Raw genomic sequence first — 17,784 nt, 5'->3', positions numbered from 1 at the left:
AGCCCCCACCCCCGCCCCCCACCCCCCAATCCAGCCTCGAGCCTGCACCCTCGTGGGAAGCCTTCGGAGGCTTGAGGGTTCAGGCTTCACACCGTGGGGTCTGTCCCCCCAACCAGCTGAGATGTGGGACTTGAGATTCTCACAGACCAGGGGCCACAGGTGGCTTGGCAGACAGGTGACTAGTCAGAGGGAGGCGGGTGGGTGTCCCGTGTCTCTGTGAGGGGGACATGGCTCTGCCTGACTTTGGTGAGGCCGATGGCACGGCTGACCTCGGGAGTCATCCTTCCTGTCCGCCCTGGGCCCCCCTCTCCCAGCCCCGAGACTGCAGGCCTCCTGGACCGGGAGGTGGGAGGGAGCAGGAGAGCAGCTGATGCGGGCAGCCTCTCAGAGACCGGAGCCTCAGGCCCACCTCCTGGCGGGCAGATCAATCCCCTTCCCTTCAGAGCTGAGGACACTCAGTGGGATGAATATGTCCAGAGTCTGATCAGGAAAATCGGTCCATCATCAGCCAGACTGGGGCCTGCCCCACCCCCCATCCTCCCGTGGCCCTCATGCGGCTGGGCACACTGCTGTGTCTGGTGGCCGCGGCACGGTCACTGGATTTCCAGGCCTGCTCACGGGCTAGGCTGAGTCAGACCCTCCCTGGCTGGTCTGAGAAGGGCTGGCAGGTGCCTCAGGGGCATCCCTGTGGGGGCTCAGCAGATGCCAAGCCAACCAAGCGCTGGAGGGAGGAGAGGTTTATCCTCCCGGCCCTGCTGGTCAGAACGCACGCGACTCCCTCTGATGTTCCAGGCCAGGCTGCCTCTCAAGGCCACGTCCCACTCCCCTGTGGGTGTGGCTCCGTGGCCACCCCAGGCCCCCAGGAAGTGCCTGAACTGCCTGCTCACCCTCCCGTCCATCCCAGCTGCCCCACAAGGCCCCCATCTTGTCCTGGTCACCACTGCCGGGAGACCTTCCCCCACAAGGGGTGCCCAGCCAGGAGTGACCAAGAGGAGGCGAGAGAGTGAGCGGAAGCCGGGGTGTGGACAGTAAGCGTTTATTACCACGTGGACACAGACACCGAGGGGCGTGGACAGACTTCACACCGTGACGCTGGGAGGAGCTGCTGGCACAGTGCGCCAGGCCCAGGTGCGAGGGGCACCCAGGAGGAACTCGGAACCACCTAATGAAGCGTGTGGTTTGGGGGTATCTTTTCTATAAACCAAAAGAAATGTACACTTAAATAGACAAATATAAAATACAAAAAAAGGCGAGTAGACCTGGTGTTCTGTGTCAGGTAGAATCTAAAAAAATCCAGGAATTGAACTTTTCCCTCATTTTAATATTTTCTCACAGGTTAAGACTTAAGTGAAACACATCCTAGCTTCAGTGCGTGCTCGGTGGCTGGAGGCCTGGCTGTGCTCCTCTGTCCCCGCCGTCCGTCAGGGGGCCGTGGCTCGGGCCCTGCACGCTCTACGAGGTGCTGATTCCGCTCAGCTCCTGCCTGATGGCTGAGGACAGGAGGAGAGGAGAGGGCAGCTCAGCTGTGGTGGGAACCAGCCCACCTCCTCCTCCGCAGGGCCTGCCCACCTCCGGTGAGGTCGCTCCAGCGCCTCTGGTCTCCTGAGACCCAGGCTCGCAAAGGTCAGAGGCCCTGGTGAGGTCTGGGGGGCTCCCCTGCACCCCTAGCTGGCAGTCTTGGTAGAGGCCCGCTGGGGTGGGGGCAGTGGCTGCAGGCAGCCTTGGAGCCGGGAGGGGCAGGCAGGCACCAGGAGCCCCAGGCAGGTCTGGGCAGGTGGGCACCTGTCCTGAGCTCTTCCCCCAGGAGGGCAGAGATTCTGCTTCCTCCTGTCCCCACCCCGAGGATTTCCCCCAAATCTGGGCCTTTCCCTGGACCGGGCCTGGAGCCAAGGCCACCAGAGAAAGTCCGATGAGAGCTGGGCCTTGTCAGATGAAAGGCTGCTTCCGGCCGCAGAGCCCGGACTCCTGGGGCCGCTCACAGCCGAGGCAGCTCCACCTGTGCCCGCAGCCCACTGCCCCACTGCCCGCTCCCTCCCACACAGGCTGCTTCCAGCCCAGGTAGCCCCTCCTGGGGGTCGCCCAGCTATGAAGCCGAGTTAATAGTTGGCCCGTCTCCGTCCTGGCTCCAGCTCCTTCTCGCTGTCTCTATTCATTAACTCCTTATCTGTCCAGCTCAGGCCTGCGGAGACCTGACAAACAGGAACCCAGTGTTCTCCGCTGGGACCAGGACAGGGTGTGGCTCGGTCACCCAGGTAGGCTCTCACGCTCACCTCCTCTCTCTCCAGAGTTCCGGCAGCCCTCTGCCACCCCGCTGTGACTTCGTCCCCCGCTGGTGGGGAGCGGGTGGGGCCTGAGGCGCCTCCCTGCTGTCCCGGGGCCGAGCCAGCCCCACCGAGGGCCCTGTCCTCCCCTCTGGCTCCAGATCTGAGCCGCTGTATCAAAGGCTCGGTGGGGGCCCGGGCGGGTGTGACTCACTGTGGCCAGGCCCTGCCCTCTGGAACCTGGCTCTTTGGGGGAGCGCCACCACCTGCTCCCTCAGCCCAGGCCACGCAGCTGGGAGCCGGGTCAGGGCCACAAAATGGCTCTGCTTCCTGGGAGGGGTGTATACTTAGCCAGTCCCTTCGCCATCTGAGCCTCAGTTTGCTTGGCTAGAGAATGGGGAGGGCCTGTGGGCTGTTAGGGGGAGAAGGAAACCTCCGAAGCACAAAGCCAAAGGCCTCCGGGTCCCTGGATGCCTCCCGGCCGGGCCGCCCTGGCTCTGCCGCTGTGCGGCTCTGGTGGCGGCGGCTCTGCCCTCCCTCAGGACCAGGGTGAGCCCGACTCACCATCGATGATCTCCTCCTTCACTTTGTGGAGCTCTCGGACCACCTCCTCCAGGATCTCCTGTGGGAGCAGAGCCTCAGAGACAGGGACGGGAAGGCGGCCTTGCGGGGGTGAGGTGTTGGATGGGGTGGGGGTGTCCTGGGCCTCCCTCCGGAGCCACAGCCCCTGCCTCACCCTCACACACACCCCGGAGCTGGGGGGAGGATGGTGTGCCCGGGGGATGGGACACCCTGGCCGGCCCTGCCTGGCCTCCAGCACCTCAGGCCCTTCTGGAGTGGCCGGACGGCAGGGGATGTTTATTTCTGCGATGGGGGGCAGGGGTGGGCCTGGGGCAAATGCTACGACCCCCTCCACTGCTGGCTCCCTGACTGAGGGCCCCACTGGGGTGGTCCCAGCCCCGGGCTCCTTCACAGCCTCTCAGCAAAGGACACACTCACCTGCTTCATCCGGTCCAAATCGAAGGCATCCAGGGCCACGTCGTTCACACTCCCGGCCGGCTTCATCCTGGGGAGAGGACGGTGGGTGCAGTGAGGCAGGTGGCGGGGCCTGGCAGGCACGCACCACACCGGGGACCGAGCCTGAGCAGGGACCTGGGCGCACCAGGGCCTCCTGCTTGGGGCGGGCCCTGCGGGATGAGACTGCCCCTTCCCGTGGCCCTTCAAACCCTCTTTGCTTGTATCTGTGGCCGCTCCTTAGCCACGCGAGGAGGTTTCTACCGCCGCCTCCAGACCTCGGGATGCTGTGACCATGTTTCCCAGCCAAGAGTCAGGGTTCAGGGTCCAACTGAGGAGCTGCTCCCTGAGCTGAGAGCTCTCGCAGGCGGCAATGCCCATGCGGCCTCCCTGGGAAAGAAAACACTGACAAGCTAGTCCTCGGCGCGCGCTCTATGTTCCTGGCAAACGGGAAACCAGCAATGGCGGCATTGAGGACAATGCGAATCACAAAACCTGAGCAGCAAACACCCGCGTAAAGGCCTGACTGCAGGCAACGCCCTTGGACATGGCTTTGCTCTTTGGAGGCCAAGGTTTCCGTTTCCTGGGCTGCGTCTTTGAGAAGTTTCTGAACTAAAGCTGATTCGAACTGTAATGTCTCTTCCACATGAATCTTTCCTGGAAAATCTTAGCAAAACACCCGATTTCTCTCCCCACATGGACAGAGAGGCGGGCGGGGCCTGCGTGTTCTGGGCAAGGACGTGGCTGAACCACTGCAGGGTCCGTGGACGTGACGGCTGGTGGACACACTGTGACCGTGATCGGACGGATGAGAGCGTGTGGTGAAATCGAGGTCCACTGTTATACATGGCCATGGAGAGGAGGCGTGAAAGCTACGGTGCTGTCGCAGCCTCACTGGGAAACAGCACGGAGGCTCCTCAGACAACGAGAAACAGCCAGCAACCCCACGTCTGGGTTTTATGTGAAGGAGATGCAACCGCTGGAGGAGGGAATCTTGACGAGGTACCTGCACCCCCGTGTTCGCTGCAGCATTAGCCACAGCAGTCAGGACACAGAAGCCGCCAAGTGTCCGTGGACAGACGGGTGGGTAAGAAGACGTAGAACATACACATGTGGGATTATTCAGCTGTGAGACAGAGGAAGCCACGATGTGTGGCAACATGGATGGACTAGAGGGCATGAGGCTGCTGGAATAAGCCAGGCAGAGAAAGACAGACACGGTATAATCTCACTTGTATATGGAATCTAAGAAAAAAAACCAGACTTATCGAAACAAAGAATATGTTGGTGGTTGTCAGGGGCTGGGGGGACGGGTGAGGGTGGTCCAGGGCACGCACTTCCGGTTAGCCAATGGATGCGCTCTGGGGATGGTGACTGGGTGGCAACATTGCATTGTGTGCTTGAAAGTAGCTAAGGAAGCAGATCCTGAGATTCTCACCACACACACCGGTAACTGGGCGAGGCTAACTGACCTCCCTGTAATCACTGCACAACGTACGCGCATGTCAGATACCACGCTGTACGCCTTGCACCTGCACAATGGGAGACGTCAATTGTAACTCAACACAGCTGGGAAAATCCCGCTGCCTGCCGTGCAAAACTTCGGTGGCCCAGGGCACAGAACTGAATTAAAACGAACGAATAAATTAAATGCTCCCCACCCCTCCCAGATGAACTCAAGAGAGAGGCCAAACGTGGTCCCAAATGAGTTTGTAAGTAACTGTGGGTACAGCCTGGAGACCCCCAGGGCCATCACACCCATCCTGGAGGTTCAAGTCCCTGTTGCAACGGAAACCTTCCGGGTCACCTGGGCCAACTGCCTCACCTCTGTGCCCCCGTTCTCTCCATACGAGGTATGTACACCCAGCAGCCCCAGATGGTGGCACTGTCACACCCCGTGAGCGCAGGGACGCCCCTGCCGGAGGGACGGACCGCGCTAGAGAAAGGATCTGTCTCAGGGCTGGAGAGTCCCCTTCTGAGGGGGCACGGGCAGCCCGCCCTTCCTCCAGCAGCAGGAAGTGACCACTGTGCCCCGGACACCCTGCCCCTCCATGCACCTCCCTTCACAGCCGAGCGAGCTTCCCCAACAGCTGACAGCCCAGCGCCTGTGTCAAGGGTGCGTACCTGGGCCTGCACAGAGTCCAATCACGAGACACCTTCCTACCCACTGCCCTTCCTCTTTCCTTCCCACTTTGTAGCCACAGGGCCTCAGCAGTTCCATGCCTCTGATGGGAAGGCGGTCCCCCCAATCTCAGAGCCACCCAGATGCCACTCTGAGGGAGGCCTGCCCAGCCCATTCGCTACAGCGCCTGTCCCCAGTGCTGTCTCCCATGTGACCCTCCGAGCTTCCCGAGCACCTGTCAGAACCCACAGCTGTCCAACCACAGGCCTTCCCAGCAGAGATGAGGTCCCTGCAGGCAGGATGAGCAGGACCCCGCCCAGACCTGGCAGACACTGGCCCTGGACAAGCCCTGGCTGTCCCTGAGTCCTCTCCCTGCTCACCGAGTGTGTTATCGACCCTCCGGCCAGGGCCAGGCCAGCGTGCCCTGCTCATCCCCCGTTTCGCTCTGCAAGACCAGCCTCAGATGCCACCTGCTCTGCCATACGAGGGGCTTCCCTCAATCTTGGTGGTCAATGGAGACATTTCTTACCCGGGTTCTGGAGCCTGCGGTTCAGGTCAACTTGGCCTCTGGTTACTATGAGGCTGCTAGTCTCTGACTTTTGGGGCTTCCTCAGTTTCAAATATCCTATCCTGTTACCATACCAGCTCTTGGTTTGGGAAACATGGTCAGCATCCGCCAGGGAACCTGGCTGTGCGTGCTGTACTCGGAGGAAGGCGAGGAGGCGGGGCGCCGGGCCAGGCCCCGCATGGCTGAGCTGTGGGGCGCCGCTGTGGCTAGTGAGCACTTCCTGTGTCCAGCTCCTGTCCACACAGCTGTCCACACGGCCGCCCGTGAGGCAGAGGCCGACAGACTCTTCACGGAGTGGGGGTGGGGTGTGCCCAACGACACAGCCCGGAGCTGGGACTCCCTTCAGCTCCGCTCACGCCCCTTCGGGCAGGTTGCCCTCCCGCCCGTCTCTCCCTCCCCGAGACGGAGGAGGAGCGGTCCCCAGCCAGAGCACCGTTAGACGACAGGACAGACACAGGGTCTGGTGTTAGTCACGGGCAGGGGACAACGGAGGCCCCAGAGAGGGCCGTTCGGTACCTAGAGTGAGGCTGCGACTGAAGGGGGCTCTTAGCTTCGGGGCTCTTGGCCACGGACGGGGTTCTAGGGCAGGGGAATGAAACAGACACGTGAATGGGCACTGTGGCGGCCTCGGCCCCACCGACGGCGCAGCTCGGGCCTCCTCGGGGCCGCTCACCTGGACAGCAACGAGGACACGGGCTTCTCCACGGAGTTGCTCCGCTCCCAGGGCTTCCGGCCGGCCTCTGTCAAGTCACATCAGGACGAGGAGCCTTAGGGTTGAGAGGACCCAGGCCCCCGCCCAACATCCCTGACAGGAGGGTCCCCGCTCCCCCCGTGCCCTTCAGGAAGCTCTGCTTTGGGGGAGCTGATGCCTGGCTTGTCCTCAGTCCCCCTTGGGCCCAGGCAGCTCTTGCAGGCTGTGGATGACCCTGCTGTCACCCGTGTCTCCCCGACTCAGGACCTGGCTGGCCTTGACGTGTGGTCTGGTTTCGGGCCTCACCATGAAAGCCCACCTTCCTTAAAGTGCGAACCAAGCGCCAGGGAGCTCTCAGCTACGCCCTCTGCTGTCGGAGTGGCGCCAGCAGGGGGGAGCGGGCAGAGAAAGCCACGCCAGGGGCTCGGCCAGCCTGAGGCCCACGTTTGCTTTTGGGGGCCAGGCCCCTGGGGCCCCACGAGCACCTGCTGTCCTCTGACTCGTTGGTGCTCCCCACAGGACAGCTGGCCCTTCCCTATCCTGGGCGTGAGGGCTGGTTAAATTATTAAATTATATTTCCCTTTTGTCAAGAGATCTGTCAAAATGAATTGAATTCACTGACTTTGTGGATGAGCAGAGAGGCAGAAGGGAAAATGCCCAGGCAGCAGAGAGGCCGACCGCAGGTCAAGGCAGGTCTCCTGAAAGCCACCCCGGGGACCTGCTGGCACAGGAGCTGGGACACATCCACGCTGCAGGCGTGTGGCCCTGAGCAAACCATGTAACTACACTGAGCTTCGACCTCCTACACTGGGCCAACACCAGCCCCGTGGCCTGGCGGGAGGTATTTACACACTCATTCACCGAGAGCCCACGCGGCATCCCACGGAGCAGTCCCGCCAGGGAGGCAGATGCGCTAACAGAGCGCCAGGCCACGAGGCGGGGCAGGTTGGAGCCCCTGCCCTGGACAGGCTGGCAGGCAGCGCTCCTCTCGTGTGAGGAAGACAGGGCTGGGTGGGTGGGCTCTGTGGCCTGGCAGCTCCGATGCCCACAGGCAGCCATCCCCTGGACGCTAGCACTCTTTGCTCTGGCCACCGAGGGAGCCTGGGGCTCACCAGAGTGGTGGCTTTGGGGGAGGTGGCAGGGAGGCCCCTAGCGCAGCCCCTCTGGCTGTCTCTGCTCATTCGTAAAGTGAGGCGGAGGGACTGGATCATGTTCCTGTGGGAGTGCCTCCTGCTCTGAGACCCTGGCCCGCGCAGGCGGGCAGGGCACCTCTTACCTGAGGAGTTGGGTGGCTGGCTGGCTGCTCGGGTACCCGGAGATGGAGAGGTGCTGGGCTCTTCCTAAAATGGGAGAAAAGCTTGGCCGTCAGTCTGCTTACGAAGGCTGTTGGGCTGTGACCAGGGCCATCTAGAAAACGCTAGGTTTTTTCTTAGGGAACATATGTTACTTTTATAATCGGCAAAATAATGAGTATTATTAACAAATGAGCCCTAACTGGTTTGGCTCAGTGGATAGAGCGTCGGTCTGCGGACTCAAGGGTCCCAGGTTCTATTCTGGTCAGGGGCATGTACCTTGGTTGCGGGCACATCCCCAGTAGGGGGTGTGCAGGAGGCAGCTGATCGATGTTTCTCTCTCATCGATGTTTCTAGCTATCCCTCTCCCTTCCTCTCTGTAAAAAATCAATAAAATATATTTAAAAAACCAAAAAACCCAAATGAAACCCCAAGTCCGGGTGGGAGGTGGTCTGGCCCATGGAACCAGGGAAGGAGAGGGCTGCAGGGAGACACAGGCTCCTGCCTAGTGGGGCAGACTCTACGGCTGCACCAACCTGATGCAGCCACCAAGGGCCCGACCCTCCGCACAACAGCGGCCTGAGCTCCTGGGTGTGCCCGCCACTCCCGGCCCACGAGCAGCTTCTGCCTTGCTGTCCACTGTGAGGGGAGTAGCCAGGTGGGACCCACCTAAGGGACCGCTGCTCTTTGGGCGGCTCCGCCTCTGATGGCTGATGTGAGGACCAGATGTCTGGGTGACCTAGAGGGTGCTGTGGCCACCCACAGCCCACTTCCCAGGGACCAGGCTGGGGGAGGCTGTGGGATGCTTCACTTGTCCTTCACCAGAGAGGTGGTTCTGAGAATCTATCCTAAGGTATCTCTGTCCCCATCAGCCCACAAGTTCATGAACACTGCTGCCAAAATGTGTTCTAAACGCTAGGTCTGTCCCTCACCCCTCTGTGGAAAGTCTCTGGAGTCACCTGGCGGGAGGTGGAGGCAGCGTGATAGGTGGGTGGGCAGAGCCGCCTCCCGGGCCCTCGGCCTATAGTGCTTTTGCCGACGCTGCTCCCTGCGCTGCGTTCTCTGCTCTGGTCTCGGCCTTGAGGCTCAGGGCAAACGGTGCTTCTCGTGGGTGCCCCAGGAGGGCTTTTGGGGCTCCTCCTTCAGCTCCCAGGGCCCCTGGTGCTCCTTTTCTCTCTACCCTCAGTATTTCCTGTGTCCCCTCCCTCGAGGGCAGAGGCCACATCCTGTCCATCTCTGGAGCCCCAGCACGTGCATGGCCTGGCCCACGGCAGAGCTTCTCTGCCAGTCGCACAGCTGGTGCGGCTGCCTAGCCGGCGTGCCACAGGGCTGTGGGTGGGACTGGTCGTTAGAGCCTAACTGGCTGGTGCCGTGCCGTGGGGATGACAGTGAGTGCTCCGCAGGCCCTCCTGTCGTCCTCCTCCTGTCCCCCTGCCCATCGCTCCTGCAGATCACCTGGGGACGTACCTATCATGTGCACCAAGTGCACCGCATGCCCCAAGGCCTGGCGTGGGGCCAGAGAGCCTTCCCGGGTATTCACGCAGGTGGGGGTGCGAGGGGCGCTTGCTCACCGTTTGGCTTTCGTCTTCCTTTTTATCAGCCGGCTTGTCTGTCTGGGAGGCTGCTTTTCTCCTAACACAGAGCAAGAAGCAGCAAGTCAGCTCTGGGAGGTTCCGCACCCACCCAGACGCCTCTGTGTGGACACACTTGGTCCTCAGAGGATGCCGTGGTGGGATCGGACCCATTCTGAAGCCCCTTCTGGTCTGTGGCGAAGTGTCCAGATCTTCTGTGCTGGTCCCATGACCCTGGACACGAAACTGGCCTGGCCACATGGGACGGGAGAGGAGCCCGTCTAGGCCACGGGAACATTTCGTCTGCGGGCCACTGCCTGGTGAGCAGACCCCCTTGCAGGAGGAAGGAGGGACCCTTTTTGTTCTACCCAGCATGGACCACCACTGAGAACGGACATGCTCAGGAAAGGAAAGACTCTGAATAGCCGAGCCGATGCCTCTAGACAACTCATGTATTTCCCACGAACTTCAAAATCTCACCTAAGTGGCTGCCAATATGTGAGATGGGAAAAGGCAGCTTTGAAATAACGCCCGACTTCCAAATCTACACACGTAGACCTTCGATATTCCCCAAGACCTGCTGTTGGGACCTTCAGCTCTATGAAGCCGCCAGTGCACACAACTCTTAGATCTGGGGGGTGAGCAACCCATCAAGAAGGAAGCTGATGCCTGGCCAGTGTGGCGGTCATGGTTCAATTCCTGGTTGGGGCACATGGCCGGGTTGCGGGCTTGATCCCCAGCAGGGGGCATGCAGGAAGCAGCTGAACAATAATTCTCTCTCATCATTGATGTTTCTCTCTCTCTCCCGCTCACTTCCTCTCTGAAATCAATAAAAAAAAATATTTTAAAATGAGAAAAAAGGAAGCCAGCCCCGCAAGTGGTGAGGGGCTGCAGGTTGGCCGTCACCAGTGGGGTGACGGAGCCCACACATTTGGCCCCTCAAGCCACACAGGGCTCCTTCTTCAGATGTCTCGTCTCAGGGAGCAGGTCCACCCACCTATCGCTCCTCAGACACCATCTTCCTCCCCACACAGCCAGGCAGGTCGCTTCTCCCCCTGCTTTATTTCGAATCTGTGTTTCCCTGTCTCACTTTGGACAACTGGTGCAAGCCACCATCATCGCTTCCTGGACGCCGGTGGTGTGCTCCCTGGCCCACCTGCTGTCACTCTGCTCCCACCCTAAGCAGGCCAGGCCACCCCAGCCCGGTGGCGCTGCATGGAGGGCGCAGAGGGAGGAGGCAGTCGGCCATTACCTGCATGAAGAAGTGGGCTCCGCCACATCCACCTCTTGGTGGACGTCAAAGAGCAACTCAAGTAATCCTGCCGAGTTGTGCAAATGTGTTTGTTCTCGGTAGAGCCCACCAGCATCTGGCGTCCCACCCGCTCTTGGCAATGAGCCTTTTCCGGTTCTCAGGAACTTCCTCTCCCTTTGGTCTAGGGGCCATCTAGGCCAAGCTGTCATTGTTAACGTGTTGGTTTTGGACTCGGGGGAAGAGTGAATGTTTTCTTTTTGAAAAACACCTTGTTTTTCCAGGAGGCCCCGTTCACCTCTCTGAGATAGAATCCAACGCACCTGCGAGGAGGCTGTGTTCTCCACTCCCAGGGCTCAGGGTGCGGCTCAGCCTTCCCAGGCACTGACCCCTCCACCCTCTGCTCTTGTTTTGCCTGGATTGCTGTTCTCTCCCACCTCAGCCCCAGAAGTGTTCTTGTCCTTCAAGGCCCAGCACGTGTGGAACCTCCTCTGAGAAGCCCTCCCGGCTCTCTCCCCCAGGGAGCTGTTCCCACCATGGTGCAGCCGCGGTCACCCTGCACCCGGTCACTGTCTGTCCCCTCTTGGTTTCCTCTATATGCTCAGGCTCCGCTGCAGGCTCAGGAGGCCTTGGGCAGGAAGTACTGGCTCTGCCCCAGCTGAGAAGCGACAGACCAGCTACCTGCACGCTGGGGCCTCTGCTCCCACCTCACCCTCACAGAGCAGAGCAGATTTAAGGAGGTGAAACAGGACATGAAGACCCCGGGCACACAGAGAGCTCGCACTCAGCTGACTTGGAGGGCAGAGGGAAGAGCCCGGAGGGTAACAGCAGGCAGGAGAGGTCCCGGCTGGAGCAAGGTCCCGGCCCTGGCTTTTCTTGGACCACAGAGGCATCCGACAGGTGAGCCATGACACTGGGACCTGTCAGGGCATTCCTGCCACCACGCCACATTAACGAGTAAAATCAAGTTTTGCAACCCTTCCGAGGAACTGTGTGATCTCTCCACCTGCTCAGGTTTCATCTGGGGAACAACTAAGAGCCGGTGACAGGCTAGTGGCCTTGGGCAAGCTGGAGCCACACCTGCGGGTGTGGGCAGAGACGTGGCTGGCAGGCCGCAGGGCCCAACAGGACACGGATGGAACTGTTCCTCCACCTCAGGGTGATGTCCTTCGGGCTCTGGCCACCTCACAGTCCCCTTTCCTGTGTCCTCCATCACGGCCCTCACGTGGGGCAGCCACACCGCCCAGTCCTGGCCCACACCTTGTTTGTGTTGGGATCCTAAGTGCAGGGAATACTCCTCATTTCCCTCTGAAACTATCGCCCAGTTTCTCCCTTCTCAGGATGGCTGTACTTGAAAGATGCTTCAATACTTGTTACACTGAAGTTCACGGACCCCTTTCGGCCTGACGCCTCAGACTGACGCCAGGAGAAGAGGAAACTTAAGGGCTGTCCGCCTGGCTGAGCCCAGGTGACAAGGCGTCCTGGGCTCAGGCAAGGGCTCCCCTTCGGTGCTGGGGCCGCTGAGGTGCGCAAATACCCCGAACGCCCTAAAACCCCTAAACCCCTACCTCTTGGCCAGCAGCTTGTTCATCTCTTCCATGAGGCCTCCTCCTCCGCCCCCACTGCTCGCCCGATTGGCGTCAGACTTGGAGGTCCCGCTGGGACTGGAGCCTCCGGACGCATCTTCGGGCTGCGGGGAAGGACCAGTGTTTAGTCTGCTGTCGTGGTGGACGTCACTCGAGGGGATCATGGGGATGTGTGTGAGTGTGGACGTGTGATTCCCATGATGCAGCGCAGAAGAGGCCCGAGGGGTCGAGTCCCATCCCCCCGACCCACAGGTGACAAACAGAGAGGGACCAGGCCTGGCCGGTCACAGTCGATGCTCTCCTGGCGCCCAGCATGACCCGAGGGGAGGAGACAATCCTTGGGATGGAAGCCGGCCTCCCATCAGAGGTGTCCGAGCCCCGGCCTCGGTCCAGGAGCTCTGCCTTCCAGCAGTGGGCGGAAGGAAGGGCTCAGGAAGTAAGGCTGGGCCTGAGGGGGCTGGTTTCCATGAGAAGCACTGATGGAGGGATGGACCCGGGGCCCAAGTCCTAACTGCGCCGGATGAGGGAACCACTTCCTGCCCTGCCGTGAAGGTCACCGTGAGGATCACAGCAGGTTACAAAGCTGCAAGCGGCTCCTGGTCTACCCAGTGCCGTCCTGTCCGGTTCTCACTGAAAACAGCCGGCAGAAGTGGTGTCCAGATTGGGGAGGGCGGGGCTTTGCTCGGGGTGTCAGGGACAGGGGAAGGCTCTGTCCATTCGGCAGTTAGAAACTGGCCCCCAGCCCATCCGGCCTGTGCTCAGGGACGCTTACCCGCTGGACCCTCCTCAGCTTGGCCCCCGCCAGGGCAGCAGCCAGGCCTGACACGGAGCTCTCGTCGTGGCTGGCGCCCTGGGCTCCTCCGGCTGGCAGTGGGGGTGGGGGAGGGGGAGTGGCCCCTGTGGGTGGCGGTGGGACAGGGGGTGGGGGCGGGGGTGGAGGCCCACTACACGAGAGGGGGGCGCTGACTGCAGATGAGGGGTGCCCCGGTGGGAGGGTGGGTCCTGAAACACAACAGAGGGGCTCAGTTAGTCCCTAGCCCTCACTGTGCTTCCTGGGAGGGAGGAGGGACAGGTCAGCCTGCAGCTCTGAGGGAGCAGGGACAGCTCAGGCTGCCTCTTCCATCCCCTTGGGGTGAGCTTGGCCCTGCTCCGGTCACTCCCTATGCCAGTCCCCTGGCTGGACCCACAGTGTCTAATACCCCTTGAGCTCAGCTACCTTTGTCCTGCTCTAATGGTGGGTCTCCAGGGGGAGGAAGGTCTTTGGTGGCTCAGACTGTACCCTTTTCTCCTGTGTCCCTTCTCTGTGTCTTGCACCACCCTAGGCACCAGCAGACGCTGGTCCCTGAGATGCGACTGTGAGTGACCCTTGGCCTTTGGGGACTGTGGCAGGTAACTGTGGGTCACAGGGCTGACTGGGCCGTATCTCAGGGAGCAATGCTGAGTGCTGGTCAGTCCCCTGTCCCTATCTCCCCTCAACATCCAGCACCAGAGGCTGATGGGAGGAGCCACCAAGCTGAGCTAACCGCCCACTCTCTCCTGTTCTCTGGGTCCCCCACTGTCATCGAAGGTGACTGGCACACTGAGACCTATGTAGCTCTTCACAGAGGCCCGATGCGCACGGCACCACCTCGGTGGGGAGCTGCTACTGAGCAGTATGGGGAGCAGGCCTGCAGGCTCTCACCTGTGGCTGAGGTTCTTCTCTCTAGAGACTCCTGGCGCTGCTGCTCCATCACTTGTCTGAAAAGCAAAAGAACCAGGGGGTCCACGGAGCACAGGCTGCAAAGCTGGGTTTTGCTGGCTCTTTCTGAAGACCCACTGTGCGCCCTGGGCTGGGGGAGAGGGGCTCACAGTGAGCTTCCCTCATCCCCTCCCTGGCTCTGATGGCCACTGGGCTTGCCTCCCCCACTTAACAGAGGTGGGGCACGTGACTGGTCCATGATCTCCAAACAGGTGGGTGTCGGCAGCCTCCTGAGTCTCAGGCACCCCTAAACAGGGAGCCCCCCACGAAGGCTCGGGCGCCATGTGGACGAGTGACCACACTTTCCTCTAGGCTGGATGGGCCCCCTGGCTTCTGTGCCTGTCCCCACAGCACCTGGCTAAGACCCGGAACAATTCCCAGGCGCTGGGGGTTGTCAGAAGCGGACACTCCGCGGGCACGTGCTCATTCTTTTCAGCACAGATGTAGCCGCAGGCCTGGCCTCCACGGCAGGGCCATGTGGTGCAGGCCGTGCAGGCTGTGAGCCTCGTGGGGAACCCACACCGAGCTCCTGACGGCAGAGCACTTCGGGCACTCTCACAGGCCGGTCAAGTGAGGACACTGACCCACAAACACGTCCGCAGAATCTGGGACGGTGGCGCTGGAGCAGGAGGGGGCTCAGGAATCATGTGGACCAGGGACGGCAGCAGCCTCACTGGTGTGTGCCCACCCTAAATGCCTGCTGTGCAGCAGGGGGCAGGCGCTTTGATGCCCACCTGTCTCAGGGGAGGCTGAACTGGAGGCCAGCAGTGTGTCTGCATGGCAGGGGGGCTGTGGGCCGTGAGTCTGTGCCCTGTGCACGGCGAGCTGGCCTTTCTCTGGTGCTTGGCACCGGGTCCCACACTCAGTAAGTACAGCTGCTCACATCTTAGAGGAAGGTCACAGTTTACTGCAAAGACCATTCAGAGGGAGGGAGCTTTCTGGTTCCCATTCTGGGGTTCCTGGCTTTGTGGGCCTCCGATTCTTCTCTATAAAATAAGCATACTATCACCTGTCCTAGGGAGTTCTTTTAAGAGTTGTACCTAAAAAATAACAGAAAAGACCCTTTGGCATTAAAGATGTCTGAACAACTCCCAGCAGCAGCTCCATTAGCCTCTCCTTCTAAACTGCCGAGACATCACCCCACACTCCACCCTGCCCAGCAGAATTCATACTTAGAAGCCCTCAGTAAAATGAGGTGTTTGGAAGTATTTACAAATCGGGTTGTGCTTATCACAGCTCATGGTGCAGGCTCCGTCAGCCACCTCTCCCTGTGTGTGAAGTGGCAGGCACCAGCAGGGCCCCTGCTCTGTAGTTTGCCTCCTGCAGTTCACAGACAGACTTCCAGGGGCGCTCTGGCCTGCGGACAGTTGACTGCTGGCAACACTGACTGCCTGCAGCCAGGGGCCTTGGACTTGGGTGGTGGGTTAAGACAATGCAGCGTGGTGATGTTCCACCAGTTCTGAGAGCCAAGGGAGGGTCTGTTTAGGCCCACATGCCCCAGTGCATTCTCTCGCAGTCTGGTAGGGCTCACTCCTGACCTCTGGGACCTGGCGGGCGGCTGAGCTGGGCTGGACCAGGTACTTGGTTCTGCCTCTAACTCCTGCCTCCTTTGGGCAAGCCCCCCCAGTGCCCTGAGGGCAGTGGGGGGTTCAATGGGGCAGAGCCCTTGTGAACAGTTGCTGTTTTCCTGAGAGGCCAGAAGACAGGCCTGAGGAGTCAGTCAATATGGGAGTTCGTGCAAAGGAGTCTGTCCAGGGAGCGTTCCCTCCCCCACTCATTGCTTGACCTGAGCAGAGTGAGGACTAAACTAACACTGTCATCCTCACAGCACAAAGGACCTGGAGGGTATTGTGCTCAGTGAATACTCAAATACCATGATTTCACTTATATGCGGAATCTAACAAAAACATACACGAACAAACAAATTAAAACAGACTTACAGACACCGAGGACTGATGATGATGCCAGAGGGGAGCGGGCTGGGGACTGTGTGACAAAGGTGAAGGGACCGAGAAGTGCAGCTCGGTAGTTAAGAACAGTCACGGGAATGTAGAGCACAGCACAGGGAGCATAGGCAGTCACACTGTAGTAACTGTATGCTGCCAGGTGGGTTCTGGGAATACGGAGGGGACCACTTTGTAAATTACATGATTGCCTAACCACTATGCGGTACATGAAACTAATACAAAATACTGATGTAAACTTTAACTTAAAAATAAAATAAAAATAGACACAAAAAAAGAATGAAAACAAAAATAAAAACAAAAATAAAAAAATCCCTGTCATATTCAAATGGGAAACTAAGGCCTGGGAACTGCCGAGGGTCCTAAGTACACGTCAGAGCAGTGCGCTCAGAGATCCTTCTCTCCCGGGGGAGGAAGAGGCTGGAGAGAACACCCTGAGGGAGCCTCAGGCCAGGCGAGGCTGGGACGTCCCTCCCACCCCAGCCTGGGGCCCGACTGGCATCTAGCCACAGCCCTTGGGGTTCTGGCCTTTCCCAGGAGCTGGGGAGCATGGTGGGGACCAGGCCTACCTCCTGGCGCAGCTCCCACAAGTGGGATGCAAAGCCTCACAGAGAGGCAGAGCCCCGCAGGGCATGGCCGCCCAGGTTCAAGCCCTGGCCCTGCCTTTCCTGGCAACGTGACCTGGGAGGCCACGCCCTCCTTGGCCACCAGGACCTCTGCTGTAACGTCAGGACAACAGCACTGCCCTTCCTCCCAGTTCGCACACTGTAGGAGCAGCTCAGAGCGGGTGGGGTGCCATCCTAGGGCCCGTGCCCCCCAGGAGCTGCCTCCTCCACAGGCTGGCCGCACAAGGACATCGCTGCGGCCCTGGCCCTGGCTCACACAGCGCTCTCATGGCCTCCGCCACTTTAACCTTCCCGGGAGCTGAGTGGGCAGGGGGCTGAGGTCCTCCAGAGAGGCTGTGGCCTGCCCAAGGCCTCCTGGGTAGGGCCAGGTTTCAAGAGGCCTTCACACAGAGTGAGGGGAGACGGCACAGGACGGTGCCAAGGCCAGGGCCTCAGTCAGACAGACCCGGGCAGCCTTGGCCACGTGACCCAATCCCTTCCCATCATGCCGACTACCTCCTCATACACCTGGAAGGCGTGTTAGCTAAGAGCACAGCCCACAGGGCACTGCCTGGTTCAAGAGGGCTGCGACGGGAGGCCTGGGGCTCTCTGTGAAACCACGGCGCTCACCCCCCTGGCAAAGCAACAATGGCCTGGCTCCCTCCTCCTCTGTGCTCAGGCCTGCTCCCTGTCCTGGCGGGCGGCTCTCGGAGTCCTGGCCCTAGCTGCGGCGTGTCCTGCGCTGGCTGAACGGTGCCCTGGCCACTTGGCTGAGCCCTGCTGTGGGGGTGTTACCTTCTCTGGATGTCCATCTCATCAGGAGAGGGGCCATTCTGCACCTGCCGCTGGGTGGACGGGCCTGTGGGGCAGAGAAGCACAGAGTACGGTGGTTAGTGGAGAAGAAAGGCCCCGGCAAACACACCTGGACCTGTCTTTGTCCTCCTGGTCGGTCCCATGAGGCGTCCTTGACCTTTCGACAGGGGTTCTGACACCTGTGTAATAGCCGGCCCTATCTCAGCCTCTCAGTCACCTCTCACCCTTCCTGTGGCTCTTCCGTCAGAGCCAATAAGTGGGATGGCGTTTTCACATGGTGCAGATCACCCCTTCTGGCTACCGACGCCTC

At 60.5% G+C, this 17,784-nt stretch overlaps 1 protein-coding gene and 1 long non-coding RNA gene across 6 annotated transcripts in view; one reads left to right on the top strand and one right to left on the bottom strand.

Annotated features, from left to right (window-relative positions):
* Positions 1 to 1,020: 1,020 nt before the first annotated feature.
* LOC139009902 (ena/VASP-like protein) overlaps positions 1,021 to 17,784 on the bottom strand; it is a 112,579-nt gene continuing 95,815 nt past the window's right edge. For 3 of the 4 annotated variants that reach the window (XM_070414034.1, XM_070414022.1, XM_070414026.1), the window contains exons 4-14: positions 17,457 to 17,520; positions 14,036 to 14,091; positions 13,127 to 13,356; positions 12,337 to 12,458; positions 9,520 to 9,580; positions 7,933 to 7,996; positions 6,639 to 6,705; positions 6,482 to 6,544; positions 3,261 to 3,327; positions 2,826 to 2,883; positions 1,021 to 1,490 (exon numbers count right to left, since the gene is read on the bottom strand). In XM_070414034.1, the coding sequence (XP_070270135.1) occupies positions 1,453 to 1,490; positions 2,826 to 2,883; positions 3,261 to 3,327; positions 6,482 to 6,544; positions 6,639 to 6,705; positions 7,933 to 7,996; positions 9,520 to 9,580; positions 12,337 to 12,458; positions 13,127 to 13,356; positions 14,036 to 14,091; positions 17,457 to 17,520 (890 nt within the window). In that variant the 3' untranslated portion in view covers positions 1,021 to 1,452. The remainder of the gene's footprint in view (positions 1,491 to 2,825; positions 2,884 to 3,260; positions 3,328 to 6,481; positions 6,545 to 6,638; positions 6,706 to 7,932; positions 7,997 to 9,519; positions 9,581 to 12,336; positions 12,459 to 13,126; positions 13,357 to 14,035; positions 14,092 to 17,456; positions 17,521 to 17,784) is intronic. The other variant, XM_070414039.1, reaches the window with a different exon arrangement.
* On the top strand, positions 1,501 to 12,197 carry LOC139009937 (uncharacterized). 2 transcript variants are annotated; one of them, XR_011471458.1, is made up of 4 exons: positions 1,501 to 1,623; positions 2,173 to 2,252; positions 11,374 to 11,668; positions 11,783 to 12,197. It is a non-coding gene; the product is annotated as an uncharacterized lncRNA (long non-coding RNA). The 2 variants fall into 2 exon arrangements; XR_011471457.1 differs by having other exon boundaries at positions 11,374 to 12,197.

This window comes from Myotis yumanensis, unplaced genomic scaffold, assembly GCF_028538775.1.
Source record: "Myotis yumanensis isolate MYYU_CA2020_CCGP unplaced genomic scaffold, mMyoYum1.0.hap1 SCAF_1, whole genome shotgun sequence".
Taxonomy (NCBI): Eukaryota; Metazoa; Chordata; class Mammalia; order Chiroptera; family Vespertilionidae; genus Myotis; species Myotis yumanensis.
This window is presented reverse-complemented; position numbering and strand designations above follow the sequence as displayed.